A 27,909-nucleotide genomic window follows, 5' to 3' on the forward strand; every position below is an offset into this window, starting at 1 on the left:
CCGTAGGCCGCATCCTGGGGAAACCCTGAACAGAGGCAGTCTTTCTCCTCTGACATGTCCATGCGGAGCAGGCCTTGAAGAATCTTCATGAAATTTCCGCCAATATGGGCGCTGGAAAATCCGAAAACTGGTCCCTGTTAATCGGATGATGGATCGATGGAGCTTGAGGCTCGGGTAACCTCTGGGGGGAAAAAAAAAATGCTAAACGCATTAAAAGCCTGAGAGCTAATCACGAGGACTCCCACCACTCAAACGTGCAGTAAAAATCTGAAGAGGGCTGCCAGAGGTGGGCAGTCATTGGCTGGGGGCAGTATGACCCAGAGACCAGCGATTGGTTAGAAGAAAGTTCATAAGTGAAACTGATTCCCTTTACCGATTCCCAGCCTGACGGGCAATATTCATGAGCATGTGAATCCATGCCAGACCCCATGCTGGAGAAAGATTACCCAAGAAATCCAGTGACTGAGACTTTCCACTGTTTTGCCAATCTCAATAAAAAAAATGGGAGCGCCAAATGCAGCCAGCATTTTCAATCAGCCGGTAAGCAAGAGCTACCCAGGAAAAGGAGGTAGTAAATAACTTGCAAGCTTTGATCTACTATACAATCCATATATCTCCATGCAGCTTTATACACAATCCCAAATGCAGAGTCATGGAATAGTTTTGGTCGGCATAGCCAAACAAACTGTTTCAGGTAACTTGGGTTCAAGCCACCCAGGCCTTCCATTAGCTGAGAGATTTCGAACCTTTAAAAAGAGACCCATTACATTTTTTATTGGGTGCATCCAATATATTACACTGGTACTAGTCTCAAAAATCTTAGCCCCTCCCCACTTGGACACTAGAGAACAGTGTTAAGATTAGGAAAACCAAGACACCAGATACTATAATAAGATTGCTCCAAATGGTAATAAATTGACTTACCCATCCGCAAAGCATGGCCTTTGCTAAATTGATCCCTGGGGTACCAACTTCCAAGCGTGTTAAGGACGAAGTTAACCCACCCATTGGGGTACTAAATAGCTATTGGGTAGCAAACTTACAAATTCAGATTAAACCTGTACAGGAATGTAAATCAGTGCCACAAATGGAACAAGAGCCAATCATGGACATGGAAAACATGGCACCTAGGCATGAATCTAGCACCCCATGGCCACTGTTCTATTCGGTGCTAAGAAAATTATACCCTTTAGAGGTGACTGCTTTACCAACTTTTTTTAAATTCTTTTATTACCAGTAGGTTCTTCTACTGGACACAATGATATAGAGCAAAATTAAGCCGCACTGAGAAAAATTCAAGTACATAAGACCACTGAGACATTAAGCAGTGGCAGGGCAGAGAAAACTCAGATTCAAACGATTAAAGTTCAACTGAAGAGACCACAGCCATCGGTTCAAGCCCAAATTTAAGATTAGGATTTTTCTGCATCCTCCTTCAGATGTCAAGTCGTATACATATTTTCCAAGTATGGCTTCCACCAAGCATGTGCCCCAAATCCCTCAAAAGGTTACCTCTTTGCCATCTTGGGGTTGTGTGTTCTGCTGGTTCGGCCGGCGCCGGTAGTTGTAGGGGCGCCTGTAGCCACGACGGTTCTGTGGCTGGTGCTGCTGATCAGAGATGGCAACATTTTCACCCTGGTTCTCCTTGTTTTCACCCTCCCCTACAACAGGCGGTGGTCTGGGACGGGGAGGTCCTCTGTGAAAGGAAAGATAATCAAGTCTTCATTATGTATGTGCCGCACAATAATACATGTTGACCTGGGGCCCCAGAACTCACAAGAGTCACAAGTACTACCCTGTAGCCATCTGCACCCCAACCCATTACCAAGCCTCACTCTCCCATCTACACCCCGAGGGATCTTTTAGAACTTCTTTCCAGCACCTAGAATTACTGGCAAAACCTCACATTGGGGATGCAGTTGCATTATAGGGGTACTTTTAACATCCATGTTGGCAATAACTCGTGGTCACCATTCATCTCCATTATGTAATATGTTCAGAGGATCCGGACTTACAGCTCCCATCCAGCAGTCCCCCCAATGTTGGCACCTCCACAATACACAACTTCACTCCCATTTATACATTAGGTTATACTACCCTACCACATCACCTTTGCAGCTACGCTCTTAGAAGATAGCTCATTCTTGGCACAGTGCGCAATAATCTGATGACGGATCCCTACCTGCGATAACGTGGCCTGTAGTTTGGCTGGCGTCCTGGCTGTGGGTTTTGATTAGGGCCTCCTTCCATGACACCTTCCTTGATGATTTCACCTTCCCCACCCTGGACAGGTGAAAGAATGTTGTGCATATGTGAGCTGTGAGGGCAGCAATGATCACAGTTCTTAAGCTAAAAATAACCCAGTTACTGTACATTTGTCCAGTCGCCACACAAACACAAAGTCTTGGACAACTTTAACAGGTTTTAGCAGCGTCTGAGTATCAAGGTAAAGAATATGCAGTTATTGGGATGGCCCCAATAATACCAGCCCATGCGCCCCCCCCCACCCAAACCCAAGAGACTGTACGACAATTCTAGTTTCAACGGGTTATATCTGCACCAATCAAGATACATTGAAAAAGCACTCCGGTAGAGTATTCAGGCCCTTGGAGATGGTACACATCTCAGGGGAGCAGTAAAAAAGTTCATAGCAGCTTCAGATCGTGCCGCAGAGCTTTCTCATATGGTGTGCAACTTGGAGGGTCCCTAGAATGCCCTTCACCCCCAAGAACATGACGGCCCAAAGAGTCAAACACGCGAAGCTACTCACTATTCAGCCAGCCCTCAGGAGGACCAGTGACTGACATGTGGCAAGATAAGAGATAGATTACGTTAACCAATCCGTCTTTATAGATACAGGTGCTTCAACAATGGTCAGGGATACAAATGCCTCAATGGAGGACGTGGACTAATGCTGAGAAACCAATGTGCTGATGTCAGTGACATGACAGCCAACTCGCAGCCACGAGTTACACAAAAGAACACGCCTACACAGTTCTGTAGATGAGTACAAATAAACACATTACCACATTTTATTTTATACATACTGTCAAAAGCTTCTTTTTCTCATTAGCTTAGTGCAGCATCACTGAAGGCAACGAAGCGATGCAGCGCAAGCTTGAAGATGCTTCTGGCAACCCACCCTATGGAACTACAGGATCACATAAGGAGCCTGGAAGGCCCAAATACATCTAACTTATGCGAAACATAGCATGTTATAGATACGTAGAAATAAGTATATCACCACACAAGGCCACAAGCCGCAGGATGAGAGACCAGTGTAAGCAGAACCAGGCTGCACACGACAGGAAGGCTAAGGCTGCAACACATTCCAAAACTAAAACGACAGGTGTCATATGCAGAAAAACTGAAGCAATCTTGCAGACCAGAAGCTAGATTTCGTCGTCCTCAACCACGTGATGCATTCCCTGCAGTGGGAAGACAACTGGTTCTCAGCAACTCAGACGAAGTTAACATGGGTTGAGGGCACTCGCAGGCAAAAGTGGTCCTGCTAACAGATACAGTGGGAACAGTGACTAATCACCTTGAAGTGGTGCACAGAGGACAGCTGGGTCCCAGGCCTGGGAGGACAAATCCAGGGGTGGATGGCAGAGGGCCTATGGCCATCCTGCAATAATGTACTAGGGGGCAGGCCAGCCACCTGACGTGAGGGCCAAACACTTCAGATCCATAGGGGCAATCTAAGGTATATCACTCTGATCGCCCAACCAGAAAGTTAGTTATCGGGAAGGGCCAATGTTGCGATGCCATTTGCAGCAAGACAGCCTGACATGGGTGTAGTCGCAGTGACTAGAGATTTCTGAATGTCCTGAACGATCCCTGTCAGTTTTCTTAATAAACGACAATTCTAACTTGCCCTTGGCTGAGCCGTCTGTTACTGGGGGAAGAAGGGTTGTTGGGCCCTGGGAGCTGAACGGGTACACTCTTAGTAAACCCCCATACCTCTGGCATACTAACTGGACGGATTAAAGATTAAGCCACATGTTCCACAGCATCAGTTGGTCTGTATAGGCATAATTCAGATCGTCCATATTTAAAAACGCCAGTATATAGATGCCCAGAGACTAGCTGCCACAAGACATGCAGAAAGCATAGACCACTCTTCTGCCTCAAGCGCCATAAGGCAACCGCCTTCAGTTATATTTATGTTAAAGCACTAAAGCCGCAGAACCATTAGCTTGCCACAAAGGTCTTCGGAGTAGTCTATGCAAATCCCACTTATTCCTGCACCCCTTGCACAGACCTCTTCCCACCCAGTCAGTGGACTAACCAGGCCTTAGTCCACCATACATCTGGACTACAGTAGCAACTAACAAGTAACATCTACTAAGTGTATAAGTAGTTACACATTGGAGTTTTTGTTCTCAACTCTGGCCAGAAAGACCTTGCTACAGGAGCATACTTTGCAACAAAGAAACTGACTGTTTCTCCCAATGACCATTAATCCTTCCCGGCAAAGCCAACATTATACCATACAATGCTGAAAACTCTGCAGAGCTACATGGTTGAGAGTCTGCTTGTGGTGCAGTTAAAGGCGGGGCAAGAGTATCCCAAAGCACAAGACAGGCTATATTCAGAAACTGGCAAAGCTAGAAAGCCCAGCAACACAACTGCAGTCACGAAGGGCATTAATTGGAGCTCATTGGAGGACCATGTGCATGTCGGAGGCATCCGTCTTGATGCGCGACTTCCATCTAAGCGTCATCACTAGTTAAATTTAGCAGTCATGACAAGGGCAGCTGTCGAAGACTGCAACAGCTATGCTTTCAACTGGTAACCCTACCCACCCCAGCCAAAAAGGACACCCTCTGTCCAGTGTTCCAGCTTCTGCCAAGCAAAAAACCAGTAGATTGATCAATTAGAGCAATATTGGCACGTTCGAGAGGAAAAAAACCGACGTCCATGTAACTACCTTGAATGAATCTCTGGATGGTGTCACTTCTGCAACAGGATTAACCTGCTTTTAAGCACAGCCTGTGTACAATTGTGATTTTCTCCCAAATCAAGACTTGTGCTATGGGCAAAACAGTTACCAACAGATTAAGATGAGCCCATGGCCCCTGAAAGACTAGCGCTCCCTTTCATGAAGTGGGAAACAAACATGGGAATACAAAAAGGTTAAACGGTGGTGGGGTTAAAGTGGGAATACGGACTACAAGGAATAATGTTCTACATGAAAATCAATGCCACTATCAAAAGGGTATGGCCACAAGACTAGCAGTCACTAGACCATTAATGACGAACGTGCTAAAGAATAAAAATGGAAGGGGAAGTTGAGAACACCCTGTGGGAGTGCAGTAGTTACCTGTATGCCGGCATTCTGGCCAGGGCCCTGTGGGCGGCGGTTGAAGCCGCGCTGCACATAATATGGCGGGAAACGTCGCTGCCTGAACTGCGGGCGACGCTGCTGCCCCTGCCCACGGGGGATCTCTCCTTCGCCAGCTTGGTGGGGTGGGGGGCCGCCGCCACCTCCCTCCTCTTCCTCTTCCTCGTCTTCCTCCTCCTCCCCCTGGTGCGGAGGAAGCAAAGACGACACAAGGGGGGTCACAACCAAGGGGCGGTGGAGTAACCCAGGGCACACAAGCCCACAACAGGTATGCGTGAGTGGCTTCTATGACACGGAAAATCACTACAGCCGATGACCCAGATGCACTCCCACTTCACTGTATGATAGCAGGGTCCCCCCCCCCGGCTCAAACTACATGTCCGCCCCACCTTAGTGAAGGTACCCAACATGGCGGGCCGAGGTGAACATTTTCTACCTCGGCTGTACCACATGGTGCACATGGGAAGCTTGCCTTGCTGCTAGCTTCTATACTGTAGAATGCAGGGGGAAATTTGCCCTGCACCTTCCTGGAACAAGTGAGGGAGACTAGCATGCCCAGCTTCTGCCAACGGAGTAAACTGTGCACTCGTAGTCCATGCTGTACCCACTGCACTGCTGGACCGGCTGAGGCAGTGCCTGGGCAGACATTAGAGTAATGACCATGATGTAACAAGGTGTGTCCCAGGTCTAGCATAGAACAAGGTTTACTTAGTTCACTCGACAAATTCAGCAAGCTGCTGCCTTCACTCTGAGCAAAGCAATCACTTACATTGCGAGGGGGTCCTCTGCGACGTCCATAATAACCACGTCGATAACGGCGACGGTCAGCAGCATAACGACTTCCCTGTACCGGGACACCCTCCGGGCCGGTAACATTCGCCGCCTCTGCTCCCTACATCAAAAAGCAAATCAGAGAAATGGAAAACAGGAATACAAGAAGCATGGAGAAAGAACAGACAAGTCTATCCCAATCAATAAGGGACAACTGAACTGCCCCATAGCTTTCAGCAAGGCAGCAACTCATCACGTCCAACCATGCTGTAAAAGGCCATCAAAAGGGGATGCCAGACAAACCGAACCAATGCAGGAAGTCAGGATGAACACAGTGTCCATAGAAACAAACATCCAAGTCCCCACCGCGCCCTCCCCACAATGAAGCAGGGCCACTTTTTACCTTCTCTCCGGCAACAACATCAAACTCTACTGTCTCGCCGTCTCCTACGCTACGAAGGTATTTGCGGGGATTGTTTTTCTTAATTGCAGTCTGGAAAACAGGGGGAGAAGAGGGAAATATTAATGTTTGCTCAAAACTTATGAATGCAATTGATTTTTGAAATTGCAATTAGAGGAGTTCACAGCCCTTGATTTGCTAGGTCTTGTACTTGTGCAAGTGAATAAAGCTCCTGAAAGTGTCTGCTCAGATACTTCACGTGTGTGTGTGTGACTATTCCACCCACAGCATGGTCAGATAAGTGCCCCGTGTACTAGGCCCAGGCTCACCAACACTTTATGTTCCAACTCGGATCGGCCAAAACCAGTGTCACTTCGAGGCGTGCATTCAATTTTTTTAATTGGAAGTCATAACCAACCACTCGCCTCATAAGCAGCATAATTAAGCAGTAAACTGCCAGGCAACTAGTGCACCACGGATCACGAGACATGCTTTTATGGGAAAGGTCGGCTCCCACCGGGATAAAGTTGCTCATCTGGCCTCGCCCAAACTAGTCATGGGAAGAAACAGCAGGACAGGTCACATGTACCCTGAATACAAATGAAGCGTAAACAACCAGCTCCTCCACAGCGATATAAAAAGCATCAGATTTGGCAGCCTTTGCCGGCTTGTGTGCCAAGAAGGGTTTGCAGAGAGGGCTTCAAATCAGTACACCACCAGAAGCAAAAACAAGTAACATTCAGGAGTTCAAACACAGGGATTCAGTGCCAAGAATGATCCCAACACCGTCCATTGTGCAGAGACCACCTCGAGCAACCAGATATATCCTACAGCTAACGTAAACAACGATCTTACTAGGCCCAGTGACACTGATAACATGCAGGTGCGTGATAAAGGGGAAAAGTGCATGGGGGGAAGGGTGCAGAGGAAAAACAAAATAAGGCAATAAACAGTGGTAGTGCAGCCAGCAAGTGCTGCGTTTAGCAGACAGGTTATGTCTGCTAAGTGCAGAAGAGGGGGGGGGGGGGGGGGTCGGGACTGTATGGGTACAGATACGGGGGGGGCAAAGGCAGAAGCAAAGAGGAAGGTCTTGAGGTTCTTCCGGAACCGTAGATGGTTCTCAAGTTAGTGGCAGGGAGGATGTTCCAAAGAGGCCCCAGCTGAAGAAAACAGACAACCCCCCACCCCCCAGCTCGTTTATTTCAAAAACAACTCACCGTGGGAGGAGCAAAGAATTTGAAATGGGAGATATTCATAGAGGGATAGTTGAAGGTATTGGGTAATGTGCAACCCAATTTCTCCAAATAGTCAAGTCTGACCAAAACGTAAGTCACTACACTATTCCACAAGACCCAAAAATTGCATTCATGCAATGAGTAGCGGTGCAGTTAAGAGTTGGTTTAATTTGTGGGAGAACATCATTTGAATTTAGGGAATAGTATATGGGCCGACTGTTTAATTAGCATGGCCATCACTTGAAACAACTTTAATTGATTAGCACTCGATTGAAAGATTTTCCATCAGATTAAGTCAGTAGCGGGAAGGGCGTTGTGACATGTATACCAATGCTGCATGTACAACCTGTGTTTCCAATTGCTTCAGAAGCCCAATTCTGCAGCCATGGGTGGGTGGATTGCGCAATGGTTACATGTTTGGACACGAATGATCAAAGAATATCCCCACTCGTAGACACTGGTAGGCAGTTGCCCATGTGCCAAACTCCTATTTTGCAAAAGAACCCTCCCCCCTCCATAATGCAATTCTCCTCACAATGCAATGTGTTTTAACTGCAATATCAGTCTTGTTTGGGCGGAAATTATACCCACCACCTTTGACTGTTCACATATGCTCCTGAAAACTGTGACCCAGCCTAATGGAGGCTTTTCAGAGGCCCTCAGGCAAGTAGTTAACCTTCCTGCCATAAATGAAACAAACTAGGGACCAGTGTAATGTGCTTGCTTGAGCTACAGCATTCTCACTCCTTGTAGTTTTGTTAATGTTCTTTTTACTGACCTAAAGCAGTGCCTTGCCTAGTGTAGTTTTTCCGATACGAAGCAAAGTTTATCCCAGAGCCCTTCTCGCGTGTCCTGTGGCTACGTGCGAAAAGGCATTGAACCAGATTACCAGAACCTGCTCCAATCCCCCCCCATCCACTAGATGGAGACTAGTGGAAGTCAGAGTCCAAGTTAAAAAATATCACTGGGTAACCGTGCATGGAAAATAAGAGCCATTACTCTTAGGTCCGATCCAAAAACCCTATATTTTATTTGTTGAGCACTACGAAACACGTGGGTATATGGCCGCTACATGAAATATTACAAACGCAATAAAAAATAAGAACTGAAAACGACCATTGGTTAATGGAGCTCCGACTCTGAAGCATCAATACTAAACCTTGTGAGCAATAGGCGTCAGCAGTGGTAGAACATTAGTCCAATGCAAGAATGAGCCTCTGGGGTAGAGGTTCTCAACTTCCAGCTACAGCATTTAGTCTCAGTAGAAGCTCAAAGTTGTAATGCCTGCTAAAAGTCAGGCAGAAGTCATGAACATGATTGCCATGCAAAACTGTGCCCTGTTTCAGGTCTAGAGAGATCTCAGCACCAACTACTTTACTACAAGCTGGCCTGCTTAGTATTTAAAAAGCCTCAGGAGGAAGAGTAGTCTTGCTCCGTTGTACCTGGCCAACAAGATATCCAGATATGCCCACAAGCCGTTATTTTTAAATTGGCTGGATATTTACAAGGCGCTTACAGCACGACCGTATCAAAGCAGCACACGGCAGAAGAGACCAAGGAAGCAAATAAACATTGAACATAGACAATGAATAAAAGAAACCACGTCCTACATTCTGAGTGTGCACAGTGGGGGGGGAAAAAGGGGAGGGGGGTGTAAGTGCAGGGTTGGTTGTCCGGCGCCACAATCATTTGTCTGCAATATACAAGTACACCATATTAGACAAGTTTTGCTTCTGAACATGGACTGTTCATGTCCCAGACCAATGAGCCTTTCTGATGCCCAGGGAATGCTTACTGCTGCTCTCCTGGATGAGCAGCACATTTTTGCAAATTACCTGAATATCAACCCTGCTTTTTGGGCGCAATATGTTCAAATGAATTTTTGAATAATTACTGCATAGATTTTGTTTAGGGCAGATAACGGAATATTCTATTTAGCAGACATCACCCTCAAAACACATGGATGCCCCTCCGTTTTACAGAAGGAACATTTTGAAAATCAAAGACGCATCAACTAGTTTCCGTTATGGGCTTGGACATTTTGCACAATAAGAGTTCGAAACTGAGGGCGAGCCATTTAGCTGCCGCTTGTAGCTGGATACCAACAGCTACCAGGGGCTACTGTTGGGACAATTTACAAATGCACATTAGCACACATCTATACAACATTGTATACAACATTGAACAGCACAGTCAAAGCACAAGGGGCCTTAAATGGTGGACAAATGTTAGATTATACATAGCTTTGTCCACCGGTACCTGGTGAACGCTCGATACCCAGGAGCTGCCGTTAGCTCCTGCTTGTACAATATTAACTTGGAGCTCATAGTCTCGGTCCTTGGCCATTTTATGTACCATGGTAGTCCTTCAATGGCCGAAAAAGGCTCTACATTTCAATGTTCCCCATTACATGAAATTTGGTCTGTGCTTTAATGTGGCCATCCCACCACCTAGTTCATTAACATTTATGGTAGATCTCAGCTATAAAATTTTGCTTCCTGTAAATTATGAGAGTGCCCCTAACTCCGACACTCCCAGACAGGGGGCGGCAAGCACAGAAACCCAATAAGTCACAATGAGTTCATCCAATGGATGGTAACACCATGTCCAGCCGCCAGAGCAGTGGCTGCATGAAAGCTTAACTCACCTGGTGTACAAAGACATCTTCCTTGGTATCGTTTCTGTGAAGAGCAGCCAACCAGGTGCAGAGGAGCACAGGAACCAGAAAAGGAAGAAACAAAGTTAGCATCCAGCAAATAAAGGGTTCTCCAGTACATGCTCAGAGGCATGGTTATGTGTTGCTTAGACTAAGCCTTACGACCTTCAATTACAGTGTTTGGGGTGCCCCACACCTATGAGGGGTATCATGTACCAGCGATTGAGGATAGAACCAGCCAATAGCAGTGGCCAGCACCGAAGACATAGCACTGGTTCATTTACTCTACCTCCGAACATTACACACCTAGGTATGTAGAAACCTAGGCATGCCAAGAAATGGAGGCCTCATTCGCCCCAAACCACCCACATCAAAACACCAACTCGCCTGTATAAAACAAAACCACTGCGCACGTGCAAACCACATATGGTGTGAAGTGCCCAACCAACCACTACAAACATGAGTCCCTGTGATAAATCATGCAATGCGATTGCAGATCTACTACAACCCATTACAATCAAGACAACTGCAAGAACATTCTTACTGCAGGACAAGCCACCCTGTGACTGCTCACTAAAATACACCACCCAGGCTTCATGGCCATTAATACACCACCCAGGCTTCATGGCCATTAATGATGGGGTGCCTGCAAGCATGCCCCCCCTTGCCTCTAAAACTAAAAGTAAGTACGAATTCATAGCTAATGAATGTGCAGAGGAACAAAACTCAAAAGGGCATGGGGGCTAATACACATCTCCCCTTGAAAGTGTTACAATACAAAGAGCAAAATATAAAAGTTAATAAATAAAAAAGACAAACAGGAAAGAGAAAATAAAAAGCGGGTGGACATACCGGTTGATAAAGCCGTAGCCGTTTCGCACGTTAAACCATTTGACAGTGCCCAGGACTTTGGTTGCTAAAGGAACGAAAACAAAAAGGCAAACTAAAAAACAAACAAACGCAAGGTGGGGAAATGAGAATACACGTTCAACAAGATGGTGGGCAAGTCCTTCACTCCATTCATGCCTGATCTATGGTAGCCTAAAAGGCAGAGCTCAAAGCATAACCTTCCTCCACCACAGTTACCCAGAACCTCTGCCAAGTGTTAGCATCCTTGATGACAGACTAATATGGCCACCCTCCCGCAAAAAAAGCTGATCCTCAACTATCCAGCAAACACCAGTCGTAACTACACGGGTGGAGGCAATATCACCCCCACCTGATTTCCGCAACCGGTAGGGTCATGCTCACCAACCCAAGAAGGATCTCGCTTATAGGTGCCCACGAAGGTAAATATCACCCATGTCTGCTTACTCCCAGAACATCACCCCAGCAGAAGATTACACAGGAGACACTGAACGTGCATTTGTGATCTGCCAATTGCTAGTCAATGAAATAAGGGGGCCTACAGGTTCACCCAACGTAGGAACCCCTACTACACTTTAGTGGTGGAACTAGGGGTATGGAACGTTTAGGGTAGGAAGTGTGCCGCTTCCAGCTACCTGTTCTAAACAAAGCCTGCACTTTAGCGATCAAACACTTGAAATAAGAATCAGTACATTTTAAAGCTACATATATTACAGGCTGGTCGGTAGGGAAGAGTACATGTGTAGAGTGCTTTTGCGGTTAACCTACAGCAAATACAAGAAATACCGGATGAGTACTGCCAAGGCATGGGCTGGTTGAACTGAAGACCACCAGGAGGATTGAGCACCACTAGAAGGAAACCTGTCTAAGTTTGTATGGGCAAAGCATGAGCCTGACGGCAACAACGAGCTCGATAGGAACCAGCAGACTGTAGGGCAGCAAAGAAATCCTAATCAGGAGGCAGCAGGGCCAGTAGAAAGATTGCTCTTCACAGTGGAGAAGCAGCAAGCAGCAACGTCACTTGGCCACAAGTCTAATACTTGAAGTCCAAGCTCGCAACTGTAGTAACAATAAGCCTGGTCAGGGAATGGTCAGCCACCAGGATGGGTGCAGGGGCATTCTCCAAATCATTGATGCAGAACCGGTCCTTCCATTCATAAGGAGAAAAAGAAAAAAATTAAAAATCACTGAGGGTCTTGTCTGGCGGCAGGAGACACAGAAGCAGCAGACACCACTGGACAACTTGGGTACAGCTGGTTATCTGTGGAGGTCCGCCTGGCCGTCAGCAGCCTTCGGCCTGTTTTCTAATGGCCAACTTCCAAGTAAACGCTCATCAAAACTCAAGCTGGGGTTATGGAGCCAACCAGAGGAAAAGACCTGTTCCATTATGGACTGACCAATCATGGACCGCCAAATGGCCAACACCTGTCCAGCAAATGGTGATGGCTGGAAGGTTTGGAATTAATCGTAACCTTTGGCATTGCTCTGGGTAACCCTTTAGACCATAGTTCAGCAACACTTATCCAGCAGCAGACTTAGTAGATGCATTGGACCAGACATTGCCAAACCCAGTCCCAACTAGTCGAGTCACGTGAAGGTATTTGCTGAGCCCAATCAGTGAAAGTGCATGCACTTATATGGAGTTTCCTGACCGGCAAGGGCAAGTACCTGGAAAAATACCAAGTCTGCCAAAGAGGGCTTAAACCACTGATCAAAGCTACTGTACGCTACTCAACTTGTACGCAGCAAACAAATTATGGACGTTAGTGACTAAGAAAATGAAAGCGTTCCCTGGCACTAGTCTGTCCTAAGCATAGAAGAGCAAGAAAATAAGACAGCTGAGCAGTTGGATTGATGCGCACAAACAGTAAGTACTCCAGATATGTGTTTCTAGGTGTCCTGTGTCGAGAGCAGATACGTGCATGCTGGAGGGGCTCAAATGGAAGGCCCAGTGGGAAACCAGTGTGGTGAGAAAAGAAGTACTTGCGAGGAAATGTGCTGAAGGAATCCTGTGTGGGCCGTGAGACACGATGTAGCAACTGGGTACTAGATGCCTAAAGTGTCAAATGCAGCGCAGATTCTAGCGCCAGCAGAGTGCTGGCGGGGTCCCTAGACATGACTGCCACGCAGTCGAGTGCTATCACGGAGCTCACCGTGCGAATTTAATTGGTCACCAATTGCTTTGGGGTAAATACTCAGCTGACAACGTACCCGAGTCGTTGGACTTCAACGGGCCCTCAGATTTAGCACTGTTTTGTGATTTCTAGCCTACAGCAGCACCACGATAGACAAAACAAAAGTTAAGCCACCCCACAGGTTTGTCAGCACTGCAGACATGGCACAGCTGATGCATCTGTAACAAGTGGTCAGATGGTTGGACAGTCTAGCAAGGGCCCTACTTTTTACTTACCCGCTCGACACCCCCCCAGCCCCCTCGCAGCAGCTGTGACCCTGCTCTAATCCAGAAGGCTATTTGTGTGACTGGAATGTCCCCACCCACTGGACAACGCCACAAATTCCTCTGACCGGGAAGGCAATCAACAATTTAGCCAAGACTCAAAGAAGGTGGAAGCAAACAGCAAGACGGAGGCCCTCCTGGTGGAAGAGGCACTGCTATAGCAAAGGCTCTTTGAGCCAACTAGCTCTGTAACAAGGAGACAAAATTAACAAGTAGCAGAAAGGGTCGTTTCCTTATGCAAAGCAGTAGGTGATATGGCTTCGTCGCCACCAATGATTTCCATCAAGACGAATTCCATCCTGCCTATGCTTTTACAGAGAGGGCTGAGGCGTGTCTCGGGTACTGCCTCCAAAAGGGAGAGCATTCCAGCCTGGCCTACTGGCTTGTGTCCTGGCTACAAGGGAACACAAACCGACAGGGTCAAGGCCCATTGCATATTTATATATGTCCAAGTGCTTCCATTTTAGCTGAACAATTGTTGCAATAATTACATGAGAAAAAAATAAATCTCAGTATGCTTTCTAAATCTTCATTTGGAAAGCTCAGAAAAGAGCGGAGGGAGGAGCTGCTTAATAGTTGGTGCCTTGAGATTCCAGGGGTGAAAAGGCAAACACTGCTTCTCAATTCGTATATCAGGAACAGCCTCAGATAACAGTGATGCATATCCACTGTCTGAAGTCAAGATGCATTGCAACTGTAGCCGCTATTCAGGATTGGTGCGCCTCCAGAGATTGATGCCTGCCAGTAAGACTAGATCTCTCTCATTGGGACCCCTACCCCATCTCCACGCCCGCTGGCCCCCCGCCTTGGGCCCTCTTTCACCCCTGCCTTCCTCCAAGGCAAAAAACATTGGGGTCATCTTAGACTTCTCTCCTCCCATCTGGGAGGTCTCCAAGAAGTCCCACTACCAGATGCAGCTCCTCAAAGGGAGTTGTCCTCACTTCACCCAAAAGCTCAGTGTCCAGATCCCTGGTTCTCTCCAGGCTGGACTAATGCAACAGCCTCTCCCTCAATCTACCTTCCACTACTCTGCCTTATGCATCTCATCCAGAACAGGACTGAGACAAACCCAGCCACTCTCCAGCACTGAAATCTCTCCACTGGCTCCCAGCGGCTACAACGATCAATACCCTTTGCATTGTCCACAAGGCTTTCTGGGGATGGAGCCTGTACCACATCCCTTCCAAAACACCTTCCTTAGAACCCTTCGCTCAGCTACCTCCAACCTCGGGGTAGATGCTTCTCCAGAAAGAGAGTGGGGGTGGCTAGATGTCTCCCCGCAAGTGCCTCCCTCTGGAATGGCTCCCCTGCCCCTCTCAAATTTGAGCCAGACCATCTGAAGTTCCAGAAGCACCTCAAAACTTTCCTCTCATCTGCCTTCTCGCTCTCCCTCCCGTGCTGACCTACCTGGCTTACCCAGTTGCTCTACCGACTGGATGCTTGGCTATCCCTTAGAGTCTCACTGGGTATCAGGTCCTTTCTTGATCAGTCACTGTTGCATTGCCTCCGGGCCTACCATACAGTGCCCGGTTCTCCTTGCACCATCCAGAGCCGTGCCACACTGGCTGCACATACTAAGCATTGCTACACCCTTTTCCCCTCCCTTGCACGATCTGAAGGACACAAGGCCTAGTAAGATAGTTTGTCTTGGTCTCCCCTCCCTGGTCACACCTACAGGCACGTTATAAATTACTTACATATGCCATTACCCTTCTGTTTTAAGACAAGCTAAAAGGGAACAAAAAAACCACTGAGTTTCTAATGGCACAGAATTCTCATGCATTACTTTTCTGGAGTAAAAGTCTTAATAGGCTGTTACAGCTTGAGAACTGCCGCCCGCTACACTAAACATTCCTCGGTTTTCATTCTTCTTGACCTTCCAGCCACCTTCGATACTGTATTGACTCCTCCTTGGGCCTCAAAGGCTCTGTCCTCAACTGGCCCACCACCCATCTAACCAACCGCACCGTTGCAGTTTCCTGGGGCAGCCGCACCTCCCCCACGACTGGTGTCCCCCAAGGTTCTGCGCTCGGCTCTTTGCTCCCTGTACACCTCTTCTAGCTCCAATCATCTCTTCCTTTGGCGGCTCACCACTTATACGCTGATGACACCCAGCTCTTCCACCCCTCTTCCTTTACCCCCCCCCCCCCCCCCCGACATCCATCTCAAACTCTTCCTGCCGCTCCGCTATTAAATCCTGGAGGTCCTCATTTTCTTACCCCGAACACTGACAAAACCAAAGTCTTATTCTTTCCTGCTAACACCGCCCCCCCCCACACCTTTGCCCACAACCTTGGTCTACACTACGACTAACCCCTCCTTTACTCTCCACATCTCCAGCGTTGCTTCCATCTCCAACATCTGCAAAATCCGACCCTTGCTTACCTTTCACGCCACTAAACTCCCAATTTCCTCTATAATCTTCCCTCAACTCTTCTATTGCTCTGCTCTTCAGTCCCCCCCCCTCACATCTAGACCCCCATTCTGTCTTCTCTCTTCACTCCTCACTGGGCTGGCTCTCCTTTCATTCCCAACTCAAATTCAACTTCCCCTGCCTCACCTTTACATCTCTTATGGTCTTGGCCCACCCTACCTTTCCTCCCTCCTCACATTCTACTCTCCTCCTTGCCCATTCCGATCTGCTGATCATTTCCTACTCACTGTTCCACCTGCTGGCAGCGCAACACCCTGCTTCTGTTATTTCCATCTTGTTGCTCCCCTTCATTAGAACCGTCTCACCTCTTTAAAATCCTAACTATTCCAATAACCAATCTGACAATTTTCTGTCTTTCCTCTCACTGTGCCACACATGTTTACTTGTTCAGTATGTTCTGTTGATACAAATCATGAATCAACTTGCTTTAATTTATTCATGTAAAGTGCTTTGGCTTAAAACACTATAAAATCCAATATATACAAATACTCATTGTTAAAATGCCAAGTAAGTTGATGGAAAGGACCACTGGACTTGCAACAGAGCGCTCCTGCAAAACGCAGGTACTTTGTTCTTGCACAGCAGTGACTGTCGATCAGCACTACAGTAGACTCAACAGAAAGCATTATGGGATACAGATTTTACTCTACCAAGCTCTTGCTACAGTACAGCTAGAGCTATTCCATCTGTAGCATGTTAGGTTTTTAGTTTAGCGCACATAACTCGTAGGTATCTAGGCACTGGGAAGTGTAGGTTATTTATAACGTATGCTGTTTTTCTTCAAGCACCGATCTGGGATTTGAACCAGTGGTTGCTCAGCGCTGTCTTGCTTTATTTTATGCACTTATTTACAGCGCACATAACCCGTATGTATCTAGGTGCTAGGTCCATTTTGTAATGCGCACAGGTCCCCCCCCCCCTTCTTCAAGTGCGGGTCCAGGATTCAAACCTGCGTTTGCTCAGTGTGGTGTTGCTTCCAAGACCTGTGCGTTGCCAGAGCTATCCTCCCGACCTGGGGTTAAATGGTAACCCTGCAGCTACACGTTTCTATGCCCCAGCACTCCCCACCGATTTCAACCAAATGTCAATTGGTTAATAGGGACAGAATGGGCCCTCAGATCAGACCAAATAAACCCTTCAGAAAGGCAGCACAACTAGCTCCCTACAAGGCAACCCCCCCCCCCCAACTCACAAATGTATATGGATAGGTTTGCATCAGTGGTACCAGCAGATCACAAGGTGCCCGAAGATCCATTCGAGATGTTTTGTTCTCGTGCAAAAAAAAAAAAAAAATGTCTTAAAAACATTCGGAATTGGAATTACTTTAAAGAAACGTCTGGAATAATTTAAAAAGGAGGAACATGCCACCAAGATCTTACCTGGAGCCCCACCTTCACCTGTATACAACCATCAGCACCTCTTAGTGTGCACAGAACACACTAGAGGCAAATATTTCACTTTGCTGGCACCAGAGTAGTTAATCACACCATTCGCCAGGCCCAATGAGCTCATGACACATGCCAACCAACCTTGCAACTTCGCTAATCTAGTCATTAGCCCTCTGAGGCAATCCAAGGGCCCATATTTTTCTTGAGCGAGTTACAATGGTTCAGACCCAGAACAGCCTAGTCAGTTTGGCAATCTGATTCAAGAGGCTACATTTCATTCTGGGGCCATCCAAATTGTACATGTAACATGTACTGCCCAGAAAATTACATAAAGGGTGAAATTTTAACAATGACAGCTGTTATGCATAATGAAATATTGGCATTTAACAGCGGTTGCCCTCCATGTAAGAAGCTCAGTTCCTCAAAGGCAGGATTCGGGAGGGGGGTCCGGTTTGATGCTCAAGCGCTGATTATAGCCATTGGTCAGATAAATTCCGATTATACACACTTCAAGAGAAGCTCCCATCAAAAACGCAGCTTCCCTTGTGGATTAAAAAATCCCACTGTGAACATGGGTTAAACACCTCACGAAATTGGGGACATGCCAACCCTGACCCACCCTTTACTGCTCAAGAACCAATATACCATTCCTTCATAGAGCATGCTCTTTGGGGTTTACAGGGCTGGCAGCAAATAGCCCACTTGCATTGGCATGGTAAAAATCGGACTGCAAATTTCTTCAGCTATACTAGACTTGGTGTTGTACTTATGTAAATAGGGGCTGGGGGGGTGACTGGGGATGTGGTGAATTAGGCTGGGGGCTATGGGTGGTTATATGCTTCAATGTAAACCGTTTTTTTTAAAAAAAATGTGTTTTGATGGTTGCAAGTACTTTAAATGTCTTATGGAGTGTATTGTAATGTATGTGATTTTATAGTTTTGTAAATAAAGTTTCCCAAAAAAAAAAATCGGACTGCATGATCCGATTAGCAGGATCACACTAAATATGAGGTGTGCTTATGGGACACGCGCCATTTTACAGACACCAATGCTGTCACCATGGGGCAAGCGCATTTCTCCTCGGTCAAGAAGTGCAACCAAGGAACTCACGCTGCAGATCCAATAGGATTAAGAAATGTGCATCACTTCCGCTGTTAATAACCCCATTTGTTTAATTGTCACCATACCAAGCATTATTCCAGGCGAACTGCAGAGAAGAATGATACCCTTGCACTCAGGGACTATCTGTATCCTACAGCCCCCTACCAGACACCCGATGTCTGCACTTTTTATGTATGGAATTATTTATTTTACTGTCGTCTCATGTACTGCCCCAACAAACCCTTTCCTCTGCACTTTTCCCTTTCCCCCTCCCCTGCACGATCTCAACGTCACCTGGCCTAGTAAGATTGTTGCCCGCCTTGCCACAGTTCCCCCTCCCTTGCCTCGTCACGCCTTGAAACACTTGTGTATAGATAGGCGCGTTATAAATGCCACAGTATTCCCCATTTCGGAAGATCACAGACTGGCCATATATTGGGGGGAGCGGACGCAGGAGCAATCCGACGTGATTTGGCCACTAACGAACCACGACCTGCTTCCTACAGCAGACAATGAAGATGCGTGGGCGGAGTGCGTAGTACTAAACTACGGATTTACCATACATACAGCACTTGCCACATCTAGGCATCCAAGTCAATATGCCCTGCAAACGGAGGTGCTTTGCAGCTCATCACAAGCCATTGGGCAAACGAGATCCGTCATGAATGTAGTCCCGCCCCGTGGAATTCTATTAAATTGAACTATACAACTGCAACAGACGCTTCAGCTCCGCAGGGTCATGCAAAGCTACACCTGGATGTTTGTATCCAGACTCATGCCATACATTCCTACCTCATATGGACTACTTTCCCAGATACATTTTTGAGCTGCCAATCCCGCCTCCCCCGACAATCCGCAAAGTAGCATTAAAGCTTATGGTATAGGAGTGCCACCTTCAAGCACTCGCTAAAAGGCAGTGGATCTGCGCGCGCGTGAAATTGAATGCTCGCACAAGACGCGGCAGGGGAGCTCAAATCAGAAGGTGCCACATGTGACCGTTCTGCAGAGTTGTGCAATAAAGGCCCTGGATTGTGCAACTGTATCTGTTTACCAGGCCCAGTACCATGTAACCCAACGGTGAACCGAGTCCCCCCCCCCCCCGGCACGCTAGCCAGACTTTTGACCAGATTGCCGTGGGTGCGGGGGGGGGGGGGGGCACTGGTGGTCGACTAGGTGTCTTATACCAGAACGCCAGTTGTAAAAACGTTTAGACGCTGTCTCGGCAAAGTAAAAAAATAAATAAATACACGGGGCGCAGGGACGACATCCAATTCATAATAGACATTACACAAAGACTACATAATGTCAATGTTATTTTAAATGACACATGAGCAGCAACTCCCCCCGCATTGCTAGCGTGCAATAAAAAAAGACCAATTTATATATACGCCAAAACACACCCCGAATGACTAAAATCCAAGTAAAATTTTGTTTGTCCATAATAAAAAAAAGACTTTAAATGAACTCGGAATCGGGCACTAAGGGGGGGGGGCACCATATTCGGGGCTCAGCTTGGTTACTAGCGACCAGAAACAGCCGACACGCGGACTCAAGGCATTCCTAGACACACAGACCAGCAGAAGCACATTGAAACGTGGGCCATTGCGGAGGCATTCAAGGGATAAACAGCCACATGGCGGAGCTATTCCGGGTCGGCCATGTTTACACATACGTGTTTGGAACCACCCATTCTGCGTGGCTCGTCTGACAGCGCAAAGTAGGGCGTTAAGCGGGAAAATAACCTAACAGGTACACGAATGTACACTACAGAGGACGTGGCCCGTCTCTACCAAAGCCACCTCTCCGACGAGAGGCCGTGAACGGAGAGGATAGGCATTCGCCTCCCGAAAGCAATCCATGCCCCGTTGGCGCGCTATTAACCCCACGATCCACTACAGGCAAAGGCAGGCGCTTTCGTCGAGGTAGGTAAGAGTCTCAAAGCAGGGTGCCTCGGGCAGCAGAACACGTGGCAAGTGTGACCCCTCCCAGAGGATACGTGGAGGTGAATGGAGACCAGGAAGCAGAAGTCACCCCTTCTGTGCACACACGCCCGAAGGCGGTGAACACATAACCCCAGGTGGATGAGCAAGAACGGACACCCGCTAGACAATATTTTGGGAACTCGATGATGGCAGCGATAAATCCCAACCCTACTTGGTCAGTATTCCGCTTCCCAGCTCCACCCACTGCCCTAGACGGAGACACCATCTTGTCTTGGGGGGGGGGGGGGGGAGTTGCATGTGGTGCGTGCACCCTTTCGTTTACAGAATCACAAAACGGGGTGGGGGGTCACGATACAAGTTAGATAACCAATAGCTTCCAGTTCGGTTGTGGCCCCCAGAGACTCCCTTATACGGTGATTTACTTTGGGGCGCTGCCGCAGGGACACCAGCGGGAAAGATGGTGGAGTGCCCCCCGCCCATACTCACCAAGCACCTTCTTGTCTGGGGCAGTGGTTGTGATGGTTTCGCTGTCTGGTGTGGTGGTGGTGGTGTTAGTAGTGGTGGTGGTGGTACTTGGGGCCTTCTCCTCCTGAGGAGCTGCTGGTGCTGCTGCTGGGGGGGCCGGGCTCTTCTCTCCCACCTCGCTCATGGCTGCTGATGGTTCCGGGGGGGTTGCTCTTGGCTCTGGTTACTATCTTCCCCCTGCGGCTCCTTGGCGCGCCCCCTCCCCTGGCTTGGCACCCTGGTGGTACAGGTGGTACTGGTGCAGGATGGTGGGTACTGGGGAGGCGGGGGGTGGGAGGCCGTTGGTGGTAACCTGAGGGTCTCAGTAGGTTTCTAACTTCGTCCTTGGCTCCTCTCTCGGTCTTACTGCCTTAAAATGGCCTCCGCCAGGCCTTTATACACGTGGGAGGGGCTCCTCGCCGTGCGCCCTCCCCTCGTCCCCCCTCCGCCTTCCACTCACCCCACCTCCTTCGGCCTCTAGGAGGGGGGAAAACGACTGGTGACCCGTGTTTGCTTTAAAGGAAAATGCTCGCACAACCCCATTCCCAGTCACCCCATTTCCACTTATTCAGCTTCTCAGGGTACCCCAAAGTCTTTCTTTCTTTTCATCATTCGCATCCTCCTTGTCTGACCTCGAAACCCTATTTACCCCGCATTTATTTCTCCTTCAATTTTTCCCCCTCATTCTTTCGCGCCCAAGCGCCCTTCCTTAGTTGTGTTTTTCCTCATTTTTTTTGTCTCGTCTTCGCCCCTAAATATTACTCATACCCTCATTTATTGCTCTAAATTGTCCTCTCCAGTCTTTCTTCTCCGTGACTATAGTCTTAGAGGAACGGACCTGGTAACGTGCCCCGATGATCACGTGTCCTACGGTCTACGTCACACGCAGGCGTCCCTTTACGTTCTATACAGTCGCGCTACACTTTCTTGTGATCATTTCAGGAGCTGGGCGTGGGAATGGAGGGTTCCGACACATGAAAAAAAATCATCGCTTCTCCCTCTAGAAAAAGAAAGTAGCCCTTTCCTTGCAAAGTAACTTGGCAGGTGAATTTTGTTGGGACTCTCCGTCTGTGTGTTTCTCATCGCCCAGGAGCTACGAAAGTCCCACGAAAGAGTTCTCAGGCTACTGTACATTTAATTAATGGTTTAAAATGTATTAAGAGTACAAGAAATTTAAAATAAATGCACACCTATGAAAAATGCTACTTTTGTTAATATTGCTAAGCACACGTTCCGAAATGGTTACTTTGAAAAACGTTGGAACTTGCCGGATTTTTTGCCAGACTAGCATGTACAGAAAAACAACGTATTTTTTTTAAAAAAAAACCTGACTCGGCATCTTTCCATAGCTCTCAACTCACGCTTTTGGCGGGTGTAACCTGCCTTGTAAAAGGCTGACTCACCCGCCAAGCCTCCACACACCCATTCATTTCAATGGGCGTCTCACCCGCCAAAAACAAAATCGGTTTATTTCACCCGCCTTTGGAACACAAATGTTTAAGAGCTATGTCTTTCTGTGTTGATACAGGAGGGGGTACGTTGTTCGGTGTCCCTCTATCAACTCCCATTGGCTTTCACCTCCCTAGCCCAGACAACCCTAAATCCCAGGGTTGTCCGCTAGTGGTGGTAACTCCTATAGTGCTAGCTGGCAATCCAGGCCTAAAGGCAACATCCTTATCTTTCTATCTCATCCAGTGATGATACCGTACCCTGACACGTCCTAGGGCTGTCAATGTGGCTTGATAGGAAAAGTGCCAATCTCAGATTCTCTGGTCCAGTCTCAGCCTCAGTTGTTACCTTCCACCCCTCTCCCTGATATTACTGATGTATCCTGCCTCCTGCAGGATCTACCCTGAGCCAGTAATAACAAGGAGCAGGAACCAGGCTGACTCAGGTATGTAGAAAGTAGAAACACGCTTTATTGTCTTAGTTACAGGTTCAGTATAGAAGTTAGGAGAGAGAGATCATTAGTAGCTTCTTCCCTGGTTCCCTGCCCAGCTCCAAGTCCCTAACCGTCTCCCTTGGAATCCCCAGGTGCCCCAACACTCCAAGCTCCACTAGCATTCCATCACAGCTCTTACACTGACTCAGACCCCACTCATACATATGCAGGATATAACACATCCCCCTCCTTTTCAATCAAAAGAAAACACACAACTCACAACCATGCTAGGACCAAACAACCACAACATTTCTACTACTCCTTCCACCCTGGCCTGCCACACCAGGGTCTCAGTGCCGCCACCACCAAGCACTACCTTGCCACATGGACAAACAAAACAAAACTACAGACATCGACCCTCCTAAACTAAACACCTTCCGCCAAGACTGCCACTCTTGACCTCAAGTCTGCCACACTTGAGCACAACCCAAAACGCCCCAAAAATAGGCTAACTACCTTGCCAAAACTGTGTAGCCACGAATGTTGCAAACTTACACAGGGCCATCACAATAGTCCTAAACATGCCAACAAAGATCCCATTGCACTCTAACAAATATCCCAACAACATGCCTCATCCTTCTCTCCTAAAGAAAACATGAAAAAGGAATGAAAAACCTAGGAAAGAGACATACAACACAAGATCACAGAAAACACAACCACAAAAGGAAGGAATTGTGGCTTAAAAATTGCATAGCAAAAGCTATGAAAAAATGTTAACATGCACTTACTACCAAATGACAAAATTAGTAGTGCATTGCACATTCACCTTTGCAAAACCCAAAATTCAGATGTAAAAATTTTAACACTACCAGAAAAAAGAACAGTAGTGTAGTGCAATTTCAAAATTTTGCAACCCAAAAGCTCCGGCACACCACTGGGATGAAAAATCAAATGGTGTGACCTGGAATTTCTAAAAATATTTTGAAAAGTGTAATAAAAACTGAAATTAATCCAGTAACCCAAACCAGTGTACAATCCACAACTTATATACTAAACACTGGCCTAATACTGTGTGCCCTCCACTCCTATTCCATACCACTTGCAAACTGGCGTGCTAAAACAACAAAATCCTCCTCCCAAGTGCACCGCCTGGCATCACAGAACTAACTAGGGAAAACCCTAAACTCAACTAAAGGAAGTATGTTGCCGTGCGGTTACCTACAACGCAGACAACTAGTGTAGCCCCTATAATGTAAACATACACTATCTGAGAAAAAAAAATTCTCCTTTCACTTCCTTTTCCAAACGCACCACTGCGTTGTAAATCCACAAAACAACTCCGAAGAGGGCCCATGCCCTTAGGTCAACTTCACTGGAACACCCTTCTGTGTCCAGCCTCCTCAAAACAAAACTTGGGGTTCCTCCTGAAGGTTTTATACTACTGCCAATACACCTGGCCAGGGTGTATAAGCCTAAACCCCATTGCATGCATGCAACTCCCATTTATATATTCCTATTTTGCGCAACATACACCGCATATAAACGTGTACTCTCCCACACGTCAACATCCACAAACGTACAACACCCCACACACACACCACTACAAAACACACGTGCTACCTCTCACACATGTACTAGCACAAAAATGCACTACAACTGCAGAACCTGCTGCCTCCTGTGCGCACCCTTGTGTCACACACCCCATAAGCTTGCGCTCACATACGCAGACTTAATCCACAATCATACAGAACTTCAACACATGCAAACGCAGATCAGACAATTAGAATTTCCAAATCTGCAATTCCCAAAAATTGTGCTTTTCCAAAATTTGCATTTCCCCAAAATGCAAATTACATAATGCATACGAAAGATCAAAGATTCGCCCAAAAAACCATATCATGTGCAATTTCTAACAAAAATCAAGCATTTCTGCATATTCTTTAAAATTCTTAATGCTAAACTTCAATTCTTGTTTCCCCACAAATTGCATTTCCCCAAAATGCACATCACATTAAGCATAAACATGCTCAATGCTTCCCCCAATGCTTACAAAAAAATCAAGCATTTATGCATAATTCTTCCATATTATTGTGCCATACGTCAATTCTACTTCCATTCTATACTTCAAAGTTCCTCCAGAAATGATGTGCAGTTCGTTTAAAAATAAAGCAAATTAAAACATCTCCAAAAAAAAAAACAGCGCCCCCAAATCCACTGTGCACACATGCAACTTCTGCCTGCCCATATATGCAACAATAAACACAACTTTACATTATTACTAGTGCATATATATAAATGACGTCTTCCGAAAAATAAACGTATAACCTGCATCTTGTCATTGTGTGCACTGAATGTGCTGCAACTTCAATTTAAAACCATTTCGAGTTCGCAAAAATGTATTACATTACATCTGCCAAGATAACTTTAACCTGAATACTGGCATCGTGGTCCGTAAATCAAAGTGCCATCTGTCTTCATGCACAGTCCACTGAAACTTCAAACTCCAAAACGGAGATGCCTTAAAAAACAGCTGTGCACTCCCCGTATCGAAATTACTCTGTTCAACCATGTTTGTTTGATTTAATTCAGCTGCGTGTTCCAAATTCCCATTTTCAACCGATACTTCACGGCTTCATGTTTCATTTCACCTCTCTTCCGTCAAAGATTAATCTGCAGCTGCCGGTGTAATTTATTCACTCCAACATTCCGTAGTTCCATTATGAAATAAAGCTCTTGAATTTCCGCAAACGTCATCACGTTTGTACACGCACAGACGTCCTTTCCTCTGTATTCCTCTGCAGGCTCCTGAGCTCCGAGGAAATAATGGTGAGGGGCTGCCTGCATGCGTTCCAGCTCAACGGCAGAGCTGGAACGCAGGGGTTCAACTGGGCGCGCGCCACCCAGGACCCCATACGACCCTCCAGGACTTACGAAAATGTGTACCACAACACTTTTCTTTTTTTTTTTTTTTTTTTCTCAGCAGAAACTCTTTTGCTCCGGACTTGAAGTTCCACAGACCCTTTCTCCAGCAAAAGCGCAACGGCGCTCAGGCTCCAAAAGATGACAGCTGCTTACTGGTGGCACCTTCTCCCTGCCACACGGCCTCCTTCCAGCAAAGGCCCAATACTCCTCCAGCTGCTTTATCACTGACCACAGGCTTTTCCTCTAGCCTGACTGGTGCCTCCAATGAAATAGTCAGTCACCTCCATAGACAGCGCCAACTCCACATTTATTTCCAACAGCTCACCGACTTCAGAGCTGTTTGGCGCAGGTAAATTGGGCATCTCTCTCCCTCCAACCTTCACTCCAATGTTCGCTTCTTTAAATCCCATCCTCGTCGCCAAATGATGTATCCTGCCTCCTGCAGGATCTACCCTGAGCCAGTAATAACAAGGAGCAGGAACCAGGCTGACTCAGGTATGTAGAAAGTAGAAACACGCTTTATTGTCTTAGTTACAGGTTCAGTATAGAAGTTAGGAGAGAGAGATCATTAGTAGCTTCTTCCCTGGTTCCCTGCCCAGCTCCAAGTCCCTAACCGTCTCCCTTGGAATCCCCAGGTGCCCCAACACTCCAAGCTCCACTAGCATTCCATCACAGCTCTTACACTGACTCAGACCCCACTCATACATATGCAGGATATAACAATTACTGCCTCTTTCTTTTCCCCTACGTCCTTCTTCTCCTTTCCTGCCCCCAGCCTTCACACTCCCTCTCTTTTTCACACCTTTCTGCTCCGCATCTCCTTAACTATCACTAACCCCACTCTCTCCAGATCTTACTACTGCCCCCCCTACCCAACATGACTATTTAAAAAAACTCCTTATTGAAACATGTCAAAAAGGAGAATTTTTCTAGTGTAAGTTTCTTTTCCCCTTCATCAAGTACCAGGGCACTAATGTGTGTGTCTAAAACATCTCATCTGGATAAGCTCAAAATATGCTCAACAAAAGAAACAAGTGTGATGAGGTCATCTGAGTATCAACCTCGGTAACGCACTGACTGCCTGTGTGGTATCCTGCATGCTTTGGTGTTTGTGATGTGGGCTGCCCCTGAAATGTGTTCGGTAATGCAGTCTGGGAGTTTTGGGTTTGGCGGTTGGGTCAGGACTTCAGGATGGAAGCTGAGAGATGGAGTATGTTGAAGCCTGCTCTCCTTTTTAACTTCTACCTTTGACCTGTAACAAAGTATATTTCCATTTATACATACCTTGTCCCTGTGTCTTCGTTCAGGCCCTGCATATTACACTGCCAAAGCCAGTTCAAGGGTTTTTATTATGTTTTGTGAAATGGTGTTCTAATGGCCATCCCTATCTCTGACTGGAGAAACCAAGATGCTCCCTAACCCGGGCTTCCCTACTCTCCAGGTTAGTATATATATGGTTTGTTTATCCCTACTGTGTAGTTCTACCTGGCTGTCCACAAGGGCCTACAGGCAATCACTTTATCTGTCCAACCCCCCTCTGGGACTTTGTAGATAAGACCTACACTAAAGTTGAGTTCGTTTTTTAAGAGGTTATATCTTCCAGACACTTAAAGCCCGAATCTGTTCCTTCCTTTCACGCCCAGATATTCCTGTCTCTGTGATATTCTACACTCCTCCTTCTTTCAACTCCACCCACCTTCTTTTCCCCCTTCTATCCCGCCATTATCTCTCTCGCTTTCTACACTGTACCCTCTGATGAATGAATATGCTTTTATTTGTTAATTTAGACGAATATCCATACAAGGAATGTCAATATACAAATGAACACAATTTCACCCAGAAAGAAATTGCAAAGAAGTTAAAATGTTGATATCAAGAAATGTAAAAAACAGTTAGATATGATAAAATAAGTAAAAAAATTAATACAAGCACAATAGTTGCAGTAAGCTGTAATCAATATCTACGTGGCCTATGAGTTGGGTAGCCTCCGGCATCTTCATC

At 46.8% G+C, this 27,909-nt stretch overlaps 1 protein-coding gene and 1 non-coding gene across 3 annotated transcripts in view; both read right to left on the bottom strand.

Moving 5' to 3' along the window:
- Positions 1–21,705, bottom strand: part of YBX3 (Y-box binding protein 3) — a 45,819-nt gene extending 24,114 nt beyond the window's left edge. The window contains exons 1-8 of one of the 2 annotated variants that reach the window (XM_069650558.1): positions 21,087–21,705; positions 11,262–11,325; positions 10,401–10,434; positions 6,522–6,611; positions 6,117–6,239; positions 5,327–5,530; positions 2,183–2,283; positions 1,513–1,696 (exon numbers count right to left, since the gene is read on the bottom strand). In XM_069650558.1, coding sequence (XP_069506659.1) covers positions 1,513–1,696; positions 2,183–2,283; positions 5,327–5,530; positions 6,117–6,239; positions 6,522–6,611; positions 10,401–10,434; positions 11,262–11,325; positions 21,087–21,249 — 963 coding nt within the window. In that variant the 5' untranslated portion in view covers positions 21,250–21,705. The remainder of the gene's footprint in view (positions 1–1,512; positions 1,697–2,182; positions 2,284–5,326; positions 5,531–6,116; positions 6,240–6,521; positions 6,612–10,400; positions 10,435–11,261; positions 11,326–21,086) is intronic. The other variant, XM_069650559.1, reaches the window with a different exon arrangement.
- Positions 10,618–10,754, bottom strand: LOC138581610 (small nucleolar RNA SNORA57). The gene has a single exon (XR_011304671.1). It is a non-coding gene; the product is annotated as a small nucleolar RNA SNORA57 (small nucleolar RNA).
- Positions 21,706–27,909: the final 6,204 nt, after the last annotated feature.

Source organism: Ambystoma mexicanum, chromosome 3p (assembly GCF_040938575.1).
Source record: "Ambystoma mexicanum isolate Mex_15411 chromosome 3p, UKY_AmexF1_1, whole genome shotgun sequence".
NCBI classification, from domain to species: Eukaryota; Metazoa; Chordata; class Amphibia; order Caudata; family Ambystomatidae; genus Ambystoma; species Ambystoma mexicanum.